Source organism: Stigmatopora nigra, chromosome 1 (assembly GCF_051989575.1).
Source record: "Stigmatopora nigra isolate UIUO_SnigA chromosome 1, RoL_Snig_1.1, whole genome shotgun sequence".
NCBI classification, from domain to species: domain Eukaryota; kingdom Metazoa; phylum Chordata; class Actinopteri; order Syngnathiformes; family Syngnathidae; genus Stigmatopora; species Stigmatopora nigra.
This window is the reverse complement of record NC_135508.1, coordinates 23,984,345-23,999,428: the sequence shown is the minus strand read 5'-3', so window position 1 is coordinate 23,999,428 and position 15,084 is coordinate 23,984,345. Positions and strand designations below refer to the sequence as shown.

General features: G+C 40.4%; 1 protein-coding gene across 1 annotated transcript; it reads left to right on the top strand.

The window, feature by feature from the left end:
• The first annotated feature begins 2,936 nt into the window (after positions 1-2,936).
• On the top strand, positions 2,937-8,394 carry LOC144205234 (dual specificity protein phosphatase 7-like). Its single transcript, XM_077729453.1, has 3 exons — positions 2,937-3,685; positions 4,174-4,602; positions 6,684-8,394. The coding sequence occupies exons 1-3, from the start codon at positions 3,319-3,321 to the stop codon at positions 6,992-6,994; spliced, it is 1,107 nt and encodes a 368-aa protein (XP_077585579.1). The 5' UTR covers positions 2,937-3,318; the 3' UTR covers positions 6,995-8,394.
• Positions 8,395-15,084: the final 6,690 nt, after the last annotated feature.

Below are 15,084 nucleotides of genomic sequence, written 5' to 3'. Positions count from 1 at the left end.
AAAACATGGCCATTCATAAACGCATTATACTTTTCACCACACGGGGGCGAACTGTGTCATGACATAAACGCCTCTCTCCTGATGACTCATACTCATGCATGCAAAATTCTGTGCAGCAAAGACGCCTCCTCCCTCACACGAAGAGAATTATCATACGGTCACGTTTTAGAAGCGCATTATGTAACCAAACTGCTGGTGGGGCCGTTAGGTGACCGAGCTATTAGGCTACTACTTTGGTCTCAACCCCTATGCATATTTAATGCTCGATAGACTAATCGTTTAATGACTAGTTGCAATTCGCCACTTTGCATATACTGTCCTATCACCTACAGGAAGAAAAACTAACCGACTATTTCATCACTCTCTATTTCGCCATATTTAGCTGCAATGAAAGACACTTGCATGTGTAACTTTAGCACGTGGTGCTTAGGTGATGGAGGTAGCTGCATGCGCGGTGTAGGTCGGATGTGAAAACAAATTTGCTTGTCTCTAGGCTAGGGGGGTGTACAGTGATTACATTGTGTGCGTGTGTGCACGTTTTCCTGTATTCCTCATTCTGTGATAATCCAGATGCTGTGCGCATCTGATCCCCCCCCCCCCTTCCCCCACTCACGTGTGGGACCAGAGGAGCTTTCATGCTTGCATTTCCTCTGCACGCATCTAAGCGCCTCCTGCCATTTTACTTTTATTCCTCCTAATTTTATCAAGTCAAAGTCTCCATGCATTATTAAACTACGTCCATATTAGGATGGATAAATGCTTGCACGTAGGGTTATGTAGAGAGTACCCCCTGTCATCCACATTAACCTATTGTTTAAGAACCCCTCATCATATAGTACATGATGACAGTTGACTGCCAGAGGCCGGGGACCCTTAATCGGTGGCCAGCCGATCGCAGGGCACAAGGAGACGGATGACCAATCACACTCATACCTGGAGGAAATTTAGTGTGTCCAATCAGCCTAGCATGCATGTTTTTGGACTGTGGGAGGAAACCGGGAGGCCAAGGGAAAATATGCAAACGGCACACAGGTGGACTGGCCTGGATTTGAACCCAGGACCCCAGAGTTGCGAGGCTGACGTCCTAAACTCTTGCACCCTTTATCCATTTTTGGGGGGTTTCATCAATGATGTATGGTATTTGAATCTGTTTTCTCTTCAGGTATATATATATTTTTTGTTTAAAACTGGAAAATGGCTGGATGTATATGTGTATGTGTGTTATTTCAGATTTTTAACTTAGTTATTCACTGAAAATAAAACCAGATTAAGTCAGTATTTTTTTTATCTGGTCCGGTGGTCCGGGGGTCGTTTTGGGGGAGGCATCAAATTGGGACGCTTCCGACTAGCAGCATCCCATAAATGTCGTTATTTGTTCTCTATTGCCTTTCGTCTGGAGTGGTAAATGAAGACGCAATATTTGTCCTGTGTGTAAATGTTTATTGACTGAGACAATCTTAAAAATGTTTACAAGTAAAGTGAAGAAATTAAAATACTAGTACTACTCGGTGGTGGGCCGCCAGGTCCTTCAAGGCCTTCTCTGCTGGCCTAAGAAATATCTGAATCATATATTACAGTGATTTTCAACCACTTCACAATCATTTCTGCGGGCTATTCTCCATTAAACAAGCGTCGATAAGACTGTTGTTTTAACCAATCAGAATTTGGTTTGGTGACACCTAGGCCATTTCGCAGGCATAGGGATATGTCATTGCTTTCACCAACTATGATTGGCTAATAGGCGGGCCAAAGTGAGCAAGCCAGAGATCGCAAACTCCTCCCACAATTGCCGACGGAGGAAAACAAATGGATTTGGTTGCAGATTTGCTCACAAAGCTATTTTACAGACTGATTTTTCCAGAAAAAAATGGACATCATTGAGAAAGGGCGGTCAACTCCGAAGCTAGCAAGCCGGTTACAGCCGGGAAAAGGGTGTCCGCTACTTTCAGTGCGCTAACAGAAAGCTACCAAACTGTATTTGGAGCGAGTTGACCAAGCAAATATTGTGTTGTGTTGATTTAAAGCCATTTTCAAGACGAACTATGCCAGAAATACGACAAAACAGGCTCGACTTTCATCATTAGCTTCGATGGTGATAGAAAAGAAGGAAGAAAGAAAGGAGGATGGATATTGTGTACAGTTAAAAATATTTTTGGGTGAGTAAAATATGGCTATATTCCTAAATAATATTGCAATTGTTGGCCCGGTTCTGATATCTGAAAAGCTCCAGTGTTTGTATTTAATCACTAAATGCTGCTCGGAAGTGGATTTTACACTATTTTAGTGCAATTTTTGCCGTTTCGCCATTGACGTCCGTTGCTGTCTTTTCCCGGGGAAATCACCCCCTGGCCTGCTAGTAATGTCTTGAAAGCTCCATTATTTGTATTCAATCAATAAATGCTACTAGAAAGTGGATTTTACCCCATTTCAGTTTTTGGCCATTTTGCGTATGGACGTATATGGACATATCAACATTGTTCATCGCTGTCTTTTTCCCTGGGAAATGATCCTCCAAGCCTGGTTATGATTTATAAAAAGCTCAAGTATTTGTATTTAATCAATAATTGCTGTTTTCGGCTGGCTTTTACCCCATTTTTGGGCAATGAGTGCCTGTATGCCACTGACGTTCATCGCTGTCTTTTCCCGTGAAAATCACCCCCTGGCCCGGTAATAGCTGATAAGCTCCAGTATTTGTATTTAATTGTTAAATGCTTCTAGGAAGTGGATTTTACCCCATTTTTGTGCATTGATTTATTAATTATTTTTATATGTCGCAGCTGTAACTACAGTAGAGGTTTTATATCCATAAAATAATTTTGAGGGTTGGATTGGTTCGTTGAAGGCGCTACGAGAAAATGCACGGACCGCCACTGGTACTACTACGTAGTTTTATTGACAAACTTGTTTGTCCTGCGACTTTAAATCAGGCAAACTCCTCCCCCCGGAGATCCTCCGCTGTCACGCATTGGAATGACAAAACCCGAACGCGTTACGATGCAGAGGAGCTGAAGTTGTCAAATATAGTTTGGGCTTTCAAAAAAAAAAAACACCAACTTGCGTTTCCAAGTCGATACTGCTCATTAACGCGGATTGGCCTCGCCGTCGACGCATTAGTAGAGGAGACATTATTTTCCCCGCTTGATGGGAAGAGCGTAGCGGAAAAAGGACAAACCCACTCCGCTCGAGCTTTAGCCACATGCCGAGTGCTCGTCCGAAGGCTCCTTTACATTCGGCTAGCATGTAGCGAGTCGCCACGGGAAATGTGAGCATGTAGAAAGAACTCCACCGCCGCGACCCCAACTCGAGACCAAGCGCGACATGTCTAATGTGGCGCCGAGTAAGACCGTGGAATGGCTGCAAGTAGAGTTGGAATCGGGGGGCACTTCTGTACTCCTAGACTGCCGCGCACACGAGCTCTACGAGTCTTCTCACATCGAGGGAGCCATCAGCGTGGTCATTCCGGCTCTGATGCTCCGAAGGTTCAAGAAGGGTAACATTCCCATACGGACCATCATTCCCAACCTCGAGGACAAAGAGAATTTCACGCGCCGATGTCAAACGGATACGGTGGTCCTATACGACGAGAGCACCGTCAGCTGGCCGGACAGTGGAACCCCGTCGTCCGTTTTGGGTTTGCTTCTTCAAAAACTCTGGGAGGATGGCTGTAAAGCCTACTACCTGGAAGGTATGTGCCCAAATAAGTTAGTTGGAGTGTCAGCTAACAAGTTGATTATTCTTGCTGGTTAGGTAGCCTTTAAAAGGGAAGCACAAAGTTGACTAGTTAAAAAAAGAAGCAATTTCGAGACCAACTAATGGTCAAAGTGGTCGTACTATTATTAATGCGAAGGCAAACCGAACCCCAATTGTTTGACAACTTTTAAAAATGTGAATACTAGTAATATTTATCTGGTGTCTCCTCGAAATAGTTTGTAATCTCCAAAAGAAATTGCAGTATATATACCGCACTGAGATGCTCAATTAAAATTCCAAAATGGCTACGCAGTGTTTGGCTGTGTTGGAGGAGGCATAAATTTCATGAATAGTCTGTTAAGGGAACCGGATCTACTTAATGTACTACGCCAATTCACTATAATCATTTGCCACTAGAAAAACCTTTGAAAGTTTTTAACTGCATTTTGTAACACGAGAACCATTTTTTTGGTTTTTCTACAGGTGGGTTTGTCAAATTCCACACGGACTACCCAGAACACTGTGAGACCCTCCTCGACAGCTCCTGTCCAAGCTCTTCTCCTCCGCTCTCCTTTCTTGGATTTGGAAATTTACGGCTAAGCTCAGACTGTTCGGATGGCGAATCCGACCGAGAACCCATCAGTGCCACAGACTTGGACGAGAGCCCACTCCTCAGCAATCAGCCCTCCTTCCCTGTCCAGATCTTACCTTACCTTTACCTAGGCTGTGCCAAAGACTCAACTAACCTAGATGTTCTGGGCCAACACAACATCAAGTACATCCTGAACGTCACACCCAATCTCCCCAACATGTTTGAACATGACGGACATTTCAGGTATAAACAGATCCCTATTTCGGACCACTGGAGTCAAAATCTCTCTCAGTTCTTCCCAGAGGCCATATCATTTATTGGTGAGCATATTCACACTTTTTATTAAAAAAAGTTATCTGTTTCATTTTTGTCTACTAATGTTTTGTCTATGAATAATGTACTGAAATATTATACAGAAATGCTTTAATTTAGGTAGAGATGATCCCTTCTTATTGCAAGGATATCGTTTTGGAGCTAATGGTTTACCGTATTTTTCATGCTGGTAGTGGCACCTGAGTATAATTTGCTCCAGCCAAAAAATACACAATGAATTGTGTATATATACCAAAAAGAACGGGGGCGTTGATGTGTTGTGAACCCTAGTTCCAGACCAACGTTCATGATACCAAGAAGAAGGGGTGATGAACAGCTAATCATTTTGCACTGCTAAATGATAAATAAATTAAACTCAAACTAAATTAACATTGATGGCAATAGAGCGGTGCACAGTTGATGAAGGTGAAAGGACTATAACACAGCCAAAATGAGCGATTATGAGATGGCAGGACAACACCAAGCCTACCTACTAAAAGATCCTAGTGAAGTCTCCCTGTAGTGTACTTTATCTGTACGTATGAATGAACTTCAGGCACACAGAGCAAAAGCAAACGTGATGGACTGAACCTCAGCAGTGCAGTTAATGTTCAAGACATCAGTCCACATGACTCTTAATTGTCTCTTAACGTGAATACATCTCGTCCCAGAAAAGGTTATTGATTGGCTAACATAGGGAAAAATGTCAAGGGAAGCCTGTAATTCTTTTTTACCTGATATAAAAAGTTACCCCCATTTTAGTCTAGTTTCCTTGCCACTAGGGATGTTTTTAGTTGTTCCGTATTGTTATTTTTGTTATTTCATTTTGCACAGCAGTTTTGAAAGCAAAATTAGAAAAATAAAAGGTACCAGTTTAAATTTCAGCAGGTTTTATTATTCATAACTTTTTAAAGTGTTTGGAGGGATTTTTCATCTCTTTTTTAAATTATCATATTTTATTCTTTTTTTTTAAAGTAAGGTCACATTTATAATTGAATAATGACTAAAGTCATTTATTAACTTATTCACAGAACTTTGGAATTTAAAATTTGAAAGCCAAAAGATGTGATAGTTATTGTAATGGTTATTGATAAACACCAATTATTATTATTTTTTTTAATTTTGTCATATCGCCAAGGCCTACTTATGACCAAGATTAAAACAAAGAATCATGGGTTAGGACCTAACCTCACCTAACTGTTAGGTGATTATAAATGAGACTGAAGGTTGCAATGGTACAAGAAAATATTTTTCCTGGTATAAAGTCCAAAATTTTCAGGAAATCTTTGAATTACACAAGGTCATAGTTTATTGGGAGAATAAAGATAAAATTATATAGAGAAACGGGAAAAACCTAAAATCTAAAAATGGATAATACAAGGAACCCAATCTTACATGCAGTTATAGATAAACAATCAAAATTAATCTATTTCATGATAAACATTAGTTAATGTAAGTTAATGTTTCATGTAAAGAGATGAAAACCACAAGTTAACCTGTGATGTCATTACCAATTACACCTTATTTTCGGAGTGAGAAAATTTCAGGCATGTTAAACAACTTGTTGCACCTGTGTTTAGTGATAATTGCTCTTGTATTAGAAAGTGGTGTATAATAATCTTCAGTAAGTGGTGGTTTACTCTCTGCTGATGTGAAATCTGCCAACTATTATTTAACATTTCAAACTAAAATTTTAAAGTGCTAGTGTGATGGAGAAAATGGTCTTTCTTTGCCGCTTTCAGTTTGACTAGCAGTCTAACATTGCCTGCGCCTGAAACCACAGCTTGTCTGACAGTTTCACAAGAGGTTTTGGGGTAGAACCAGGAAGGAAGTGGCACTTCCACTCTCGGTGCTGTGTCTGATTGCCGGGTCACAAGTTAGTCTGGAACCAAGTGTATGTTTTTTTCATGGCCCATGAATTCCCAGAACAAGCCCCAAGTGTTTTTTGTCTTTTCTAGAGGGTTATAATGGTGTCATTGTCCCGCCAAGCAGATTGTTTTTCCTCTACTTAAGTCCGATTGACAAATGAACGTTTAGTCTAAAGACTGCTCTAAACATTTCTAACCAAGGCTTTCTTTTCCTCTCCCAGATGAAGCTCGATCCAAGCAGTGCAGCATTCTGGTTCACTGTCTAGCCGGCATCAGCCGCTCTGTGACCGTCACCGTGGCTTACTTGATGCAAAGGCTCAACCTGTCGCTCAATGACGCCTATGACTTTGTCAAAAGAAAGAAGTCAAATATATCCCCAAATTTTAATTTCATGGGTCAGCTGTTGGACTTTGAGCGGACACTGGGATTGCACAGTCCCTGTGACAACCGCTCCACCAGCGAAGAGCAGCTCTTCTTCACTACACCAACCAATCATAACGTCTTTCAGCTGGACACACTGAACTCATCATAAGGCGCTTATGGAGATAGGTGGTGGTTGGGTTAGCTTGTCAGCCATATTTCTGTCTATGCCTTATATTGTCACACAAGGAGCTCATGTACCGTCAATAGCAGTACATGTTCAGATGTTTCTATTGTGATCGCTCTTTGACTGTTAACTGTTTTTTATACCAGCTTTCAACCACGCAATGACTTCTGCTTCAATGGTCTTAATAGTATTCAAATCAGAATGTTTCAAAACTGAGGGAAATTAAGCTACTACATACAACTGGCCTTGAATTTCTTTCCAAGTTCTTAATTGTGGCAGCTCTAAAACTGTTGTGCAATTAGAACAAACCACCACACAAGTTAGTGGATTGTATCAGAATGTTTTCTCTCGTTTAAAAAAAAAAAGGGTAAATGTATATGGCTCATTTTCTGAACTGCTTATCCAAACATGGGTCGTGGGGTGACGGAGTCTATCTCGTCTGATTTTGGGCACAAGGTGGAGCATTAAATCCATGTAATAACAACGCTACTCATTCTCGTAGTTGCATGAAAATGGTGCAACATACAGTTAACACAGCCTTTTTCTGATTATTTAAAATATATATATTTTCAGGGCGGCCCGGCAGATGAGTGGTTAGCACTCACAGCTCTGGAATCCTGGGTTCAAATTCAGGACATGTCCTCCTATGTGGAGTTTGCATGTTCCCCTTGGGCCTGCGTGGATTTTTTCCGGGTACTTCCCTCCCACTTTCCAAACACATGCATGGTAGGCTGATTGTACACTCTAAATTGCCCTTAGGTATGAGGGAGCGTGAATTGTTGTTTGCTCCTTGTACCCTGCGATTGGCTGGCCACCAATTCAGGGTGTCCCCCCCCAATCCTGGCTCAAAGTCAGCACGGATAAGCTCCAGCATCCCCCGTGACCCTAGTGAGGATAAAACGGTTCAGAAAATGAGATGAGATATTTTCAGTCACAAATTTGAGCCCAGGAAACTGGATCAAGAATGGACTCTTATCACAACTTTCAGCAAGACCACTGTGACTTGATTACTTTCAGTAAACATAACAGACAGATGTGCACCTTGTTTTGTAGTCATGACAGTATTCAGTCCAGAGCGCGGTGCAGTGATGTTTAAAGGAACTGCAATTGCGTAGAATTAGCCACCTCTTTGCCTCTTGGCTCACTGAGCTAACATGGGAGACATACACGAGAATGTGTCCAAGTTTAGACTAGTGTTGTTCTTACCTCACTGAAAAAAAATTCAGGGATTTTGTAGACCTCTCTATCATGTCATTGTCTCTTCAAGTGCATCAAAGGGCTTTTTTTTTTACTTGCTTAGTTTGTAAAGATGTACATAAATTGTTCATCGGGGACCTTTTCTAAAAAATAATGAAGGATCAAATTGTTACCTTATTTTGACCCCTAAAAAATATATATATATAAATATATGGAAAAAAATATACATAGTCATTGTTTAACTACATTGTCCCAAGTATTCTGTTCAAGTTTATATAACAAATCAAATATATTGTATATTTTTACTTCAATCTGCTCTTACGTCTTTGTGTTTGTTGTTATTGCAAGTCAGCAATTAAACTTTGATACGCTGTTTGTGTCACGTATCTGATTATTGCATTTATCCTGTGGGCATTATATGAAGTTGAACATTTTTCAATAGTTTTTAGTCAGAATTGAAAATGTCTGCTTTCAAATTTAAATTCTGGTAAAAAAAAAAACAAGTTTTGTTTTTTGTTATTTTTACAAACCGCAATTCGAATAGAAATTTAATAGGGAAAATTAGGTTTCCTTAAAGGTCCTGTAAAGTTAAATTAAAATAAATATATTGTTGGACTTGGCAAATGTAAAAACAATCTTGATAAATTTGAATGTTTATAAAAAATAATGATGTAACGTGATAAGATTTTCAAAAAAGATAAAAACGGTCAGGTAAGGATTCTCTAGGCCTGTCTGTGTCGACTGTCAATAACTCCTGGCCCTTGCTAGTGTTGATGCGAAAGCATTTGGCATATTTCCTCTGTCAGCAGAATCGTAAATGTTTGAACATCTGAGCCAGAATACAATACAGATGGAGAAAGCCGTGTGTCATACTCCTTATGTGTATTTTTTAATGACGTCTTAATCATCTTCCTGATTTTTTGCTAGATTAAGTAACGTCCCCATGTTTAGGAAATTGTAGGATCCAGGAATTGTTTGAATTAAAGGCACCGTTTTGTGGTATTGATGCTTTCTAAAATGAAAAATCGTCTGACTTAGTGGATGGAGTGAGCCAAATGGAAGTGACAACAATCGCCTTGTTTTAAATGTGTCTAAAATGAAAACGCCAATAACAGAACATAAGAGTTTCTGCTTCTAACGCAGAGATGCAGAACTTGTTCTCGTCTTTCGCCATTTTTTTCAGCACACATTTTCAAACAGATGTCATGTATCTAGAAGCAAATCATCAAAATAACCATACAGCATCTTTAAAACAGTATTTCCATTATTCTCTCTAGTAAAACCAAGTTTATCTAAAAACATTTTAAACTGGTTGTTCATAAGTCACTTCAGATGTGACTAATGTATTCGAATAATGGGCTTCTTTCTCATCTCAATGCAGTGTTTTCTCTGTCTAGTAAGTGTGATTTAAGCGTAGAGTTAAGTCAAACAACGTACAATAAATTCCCTTCAATGACAAGTTATGCAGACAAAGGAATGATGGATGACCACATTTATTTTCTAACCACTCCCTTCATCAGATTTAATGACTTGGTTAATGTTATATTAATTCCTTCTTTGAGACTATGCTTTGCGAGTATTCTAGCGAGTTGACTTTTGCGGTGTACAGAGAGTTGACTTTTGCGGTGTACAGTGAGTTGACTTTTGCAGTGTACAGTGAGTTGACTTTTGCGGTGTACAGCGAGTTGACATTTGCGGTGTATAGCGAGTTGACTTTTGCGGTGTATGAAGGGCCATGATGGGCAACATATTCCTGTTTCAATATAACTGCACAAGATCCAAGTTACCAAATTCCCCAAAACATAAATACATTTCCTGTATGTTACTCCTCCCCGTGGTGTTAAGATGTACCAGGGAGTCGCAACTCCCATTGCAGAAAAACCCGGTCAATGAGGTGACAGACACAAGGCAATTAATGTTAATTGATAATTTATTGACAACAAAGTCCACAGAAAACTGGGACTATGGGACAACATAAGGGAAGTAAAAGATACTTAAAAAATGAAAAAAAAATGAAAATCAGACATAGGCATTGTCGTCATCATTGACTTGACAAAAAGCCTAGTAGTCATCATACCCTCAGCAGCGTATGACGAAATTGTATAGTGCTTCTCCACAAGTTCGTCTTCCCAGGCCAGACACATTTATGACATTTATTTATGACATATTCATACTTGTTAGCTCTCCGCCTTGAGCGCCATTTTCCGGCGACTACAAGTTGCCTCACCGATGCCAACAAGAATAAGATGGATCACTTACCTCTCAGTCTTTATACTTACCCTCCCTCAGTCATCCTGTGGAAGGTAGATCTGCACCAAACGACCTTCCTGTTACTTCAATTCGACTTGACTTAATTTCATAGTAGGGATATGTGTAGTCGTCACGTCACGTGTTGCTGCAGGTTCAGAGACCTGATGGCTGTTGGGAAGAAGCTGTCCTTGAGCCTGTTTGTCCGTGCTTTGTAGGACCTGTAGCGTCTCTGCCAGATGGAAGCAACTGGAACAGGCCGTGTCCAGGGTGGTATGGGTACGGGGGTTGGCAATGTCTTCTAGCGATGGCAGAGAGCAGCCGACGATCTTCTGGGCAGTGTTTATCACTCTCTGTATGGCTGTAAGTGGCACCCTTAAATGAAAAAGGTAGAAAAAAACACAAATACTCAATATAACAATGAATATCATACACACAAATCAGGTGAAGATGGGGCAAACAAAACTTACTTAACTTTAGACAATTGGTGCCTTCTAAAGCCAGTAAGGACTCCACTGCCTTAGCACTTGCATGCCAGACAGTCCAGTCCAGAACTGCAAAATAGGTGGGTTCATATAAGGGCAGGATGTGGACCTTGATTGGAGGAGGGATGAGTGGGAAGTCATCACTGATGTGTTATCCTGGGCAGGGCTCAGCCTCAGGGGTAACTTAAAGAACCAGTCTACCCTGCATGTTTTTTTATGTCAGAGGAAACCGAAGTACCCGGAGGAAACCGAATTATCCAGAGAAAACCCACTTAAGACTGGGCAGAACATCCAAACTCCACACAGTGAGAGGGATCGAACCCTTGATCCCACTCACTAACCACTCGGTCAGTGATTTTCTGTATCCATCATTTTATTTTGAAATTGACCTGGTAACGTTGCATTCTGCTTGACAATCTCCCGCTGGCCTCCCCTTAGATGCATTATAAAAACAAAATGGTTGACATAAGCTAGTGCTTGCCTGTCTTCTGTGGAGGCATTGTGCCTTCAGTTCTCACTTTCTATTACTTCAGTGGTACCTTTACTTACGAATGCTTTTACATACAAAATTTTCAGGTTGTTGAACCCTTTGACATGCAAATTACTGTTCCAGTATAGAGAAATAGGTCCAAATTACGAAATTACCCAAAGCCTAAATATATTTCCTGTATCTGTTATTTTATTTCAAAATTGTAAGTGTAATGCTTGACTCTCCAGTTTGCTGTCTAACAACAACTCTCTTGGCTGCCGTTCATTGTGATGTCGTTCTAAAATGGTTATTCTTTTCTATTTTAGTTTTGTAGTAAGTTTTAGTTTATGGTAAAAGCAACTCTGTTCTTTATTTAACCTCCCAAGACCCAGCAAGGAATGCATTTTTATTTTCTCTTTGATTTTTAGGCTAATACGGCCCTGATGAATTTAAAAACAAATAAGTATGTTTTTACATGATGTAGTTTCTGAGAAAAATGATTTCCACATCTTATTTGGATGCTAGGCACTAGTCCAAAATTTAACATTGTAGACTTGTGGCAAATCAAAAATGTGATGTCCACACGTTGACCCCACATCCAAGTAGTTTAATATTATTGGTGCAAATTAAATAAAGAAGCAGGCCATGTCATCCAACCAAGACATACATTGCAAGGCAATATGGCTGTAACCCACCCTACCATCGCTATCATATTGAAGCAGAAGGAAGAATTAAAAGTGACGACTCTTTAGCAAGGCGTTACTGTACTACACGACGACATAGAGAGATTATTAGGGCAAGAGCCATAAACAATTCATATTTTCAAACATTATTCCTTGACAGTCATACTAAGAATAAAAAAAAAATACTAGAAAATGTGCGTATTTATTAATCATTTCACCACTTTGAAAATAAAAAAAGGGACTGAATTCTTTTGAGAACATATTTAACTGTTGCTAAAAATGAGTATCAATGAGAGTATGCAAGCAGAAGACTCTAATGAAGAAAATGTATGATTTAAAAAGTGCTAGAGATCATGTCGGCGCCACAGTTCCAGCGTGACGCTCCCATTGGTGCGTTCGGGACTTAGGTCTCTCACCCACGATACCCATATCTTACCACACAGGTTAGCGGAGAGCCATATACACCCATCAAAAGAGCCATATATGGCTCCCGAGCCATAGGTTCCCTACTCCTGCATTAGCATGTCACAAATGCAGTGGTCCCCAACCACCGATCCGCGAGCCACCTGATGCCGGTCCGTCAGAGTATTATATATTAACGTTTTCAATCTTGCCCTCCTACTTGAAACACGAAAAGTTGTTATAATTATAATTAAAAAAATCCTATTATGCTTAGGACTAGTTTTTTTTCCGTTGAGGGTGTTATTCATGAATCTACCCCACCCCCACTCAACTTGTCTTAAGGTATCACCCTCACCATTAGCCAGTCCACGGGAAAATCGAAAGAGCTTTACCAGTCCGAGGTGAGAAAAAGATTGGGGACCGTTGATTTAAGGGATTAGCGTTGTCTCTCAACTTTGTTCCTGCAACGCCACGTGCTAGTTTTCTGTTCTGGAGGGGTTGAAAGACAGACAGAGAGACAAAAGACAGACTGAAATTTCAAGCTGTGTTTTCAAAAATCAGCTGGGCTTTATTACAAGGAGCACACACTTCGATATCTGACTCCAGGTCATATATCCTTTCCACCAGGTAAAGTGGGCGTTAATTTGAATATTAGTTGGCGTGTTTCAGTTTAGAAAAAAGTGGCTGAGTGGTTTCCTATGGCCAGCCAGTGTTTGCAATTAAATCGCCCCCATTACTTCCACTCAGGGGCCAGAGAACAACTGCAAACTTTGAAATGTTTATTGAAACTTGCAGAACAAAGGATCTGTTTTGAATGCAAACACAAGAACCACGTCGGGAAGTAAGACATACGTGTGAGTTCATACGTTATTTTAGTGACAATACAAACAGACACTTGGTCAGTATGAGTGAAGGCAAATGGGCCATTGGCTGGTGAGTGATACATTTGAGTACATAACAAATGCTTCGTTGTTTTGAATTCATAATTTGAAGTTGTTTAGAAGGTCGCCTGATGGAGAAAAATAAATCAAAAACCAAATCGCTGTGTGTTAGTGTAGGCCATAGGGGTTCACTTGCCTGACTTTGGTGCAGGGAGGCGCAGGCTCTATTCTTGCTGGGGGCGGTACGAATGGTCATCTGACTCACCTTTGTGCACTTTTTAAATTATTTTTTTCCCTGTACAAAAATCGGTGTACGGCGTACATGATTTGAAATGGTAAAAAAAACGTATAAAATACATATAAAACGTACAAGTTGACAGGTATTCATTTATGTATTATAGAAGCCAGTCAGAGTGGGTTCACATCTGCTGTGGTTGTAAGAGAATACTGTTTGCTCACAGCTGCTCCCTAATGGATTGCACAATACTTGAAATACAAATCTGTTTGTTGAAATTCATGAATAGAAAAAGTTAATTTGTGACAAGTTAAAAGGAATGGAAGTAAGGTTGTTTGGCAAAAATATATTTTTTTTAATTTAAAACTCCATTTCTCTGTAGACACCTTCATTTGTGGAGTGGGTTTTCAGAGTACTGCAGAATAATCCTAATCTAGGCTTTACGGCCTTCTCTGCTGGCCTAAGAAATGTCTGAATCACAGACTGATGTTAATTATATTTTGTCCATGGTTGCACTGCTTCCAGGTGTATGTTTTCATATTGAAGCATATAACCAATCACATTTCAGCCATTATTTGTTGCCAGGGTCAGAAATCTGCCTTGATGCCTTCACAATCACTTCTGCAGGCTTTGCTGCATTAAACAAGCGTCGATAAGACTGTTGCTTTAACCAATCAGAATTCGATTTGCTGACACCAAGGCCTTCTTGCAGGCATTTTAATGAACTTAAGTATCTAGAATTATGCCCCCATGAACACCATACAAATCCTGCCAAAAAAGCTGAGTTGCCGTTTAATATACCCGGGTATATTAAACATTGCTTGTGTCACCACATTGCATCAAGACATCAACAAACCCCAATGAAATGTTGTTGGATGGTCATGTTCAGTGTCACTTTTGTCCAAGAGAATACGGGTCATGTGTGAAGCAAAGCCACATTGAATCCTAGCGGTGGAGTGATCTGCCCATCTGTTACTAGCAGAAGTTTCCATTCAGGGCCAATTCCGCCACCGCTTTCCAGCAGACTGAGCTCACGGAATGAATTTATGTGCATGCACTTGAGTCATTGGCCAAGTGAATGAAAGGGATACATTGGTGTTGCCAAGCATGGTATGGGATGATCCTACGCGCCACAAAGGTCATCTGTTTCTCATGTGTTCTTAGCTTGTGATCAACACAGGAAACAGTGCTGGGCAGTACCATGCCATCTGCTTTGTTGGTGTCTTTACACAGGGCTACATGCATGCTGCTTCCTGTACAGAGGGAATGAATGAGAACAGAAAATTCAAGTAGGACTAGGTTTAATGGATGCTGGCAAAAATGACATCTTTGTGAATTTCGAAGAAAATCATTTTTAAATATCTGTGATATTACTCTGAAAGTGTGAAATGTTACGTTTCAGGCAACATTTGAATCTACGTGCCTGGTGATTGGCTGGCAACTAGTTCAGGGTGTCCCCTGCCGGCCTTCCATATT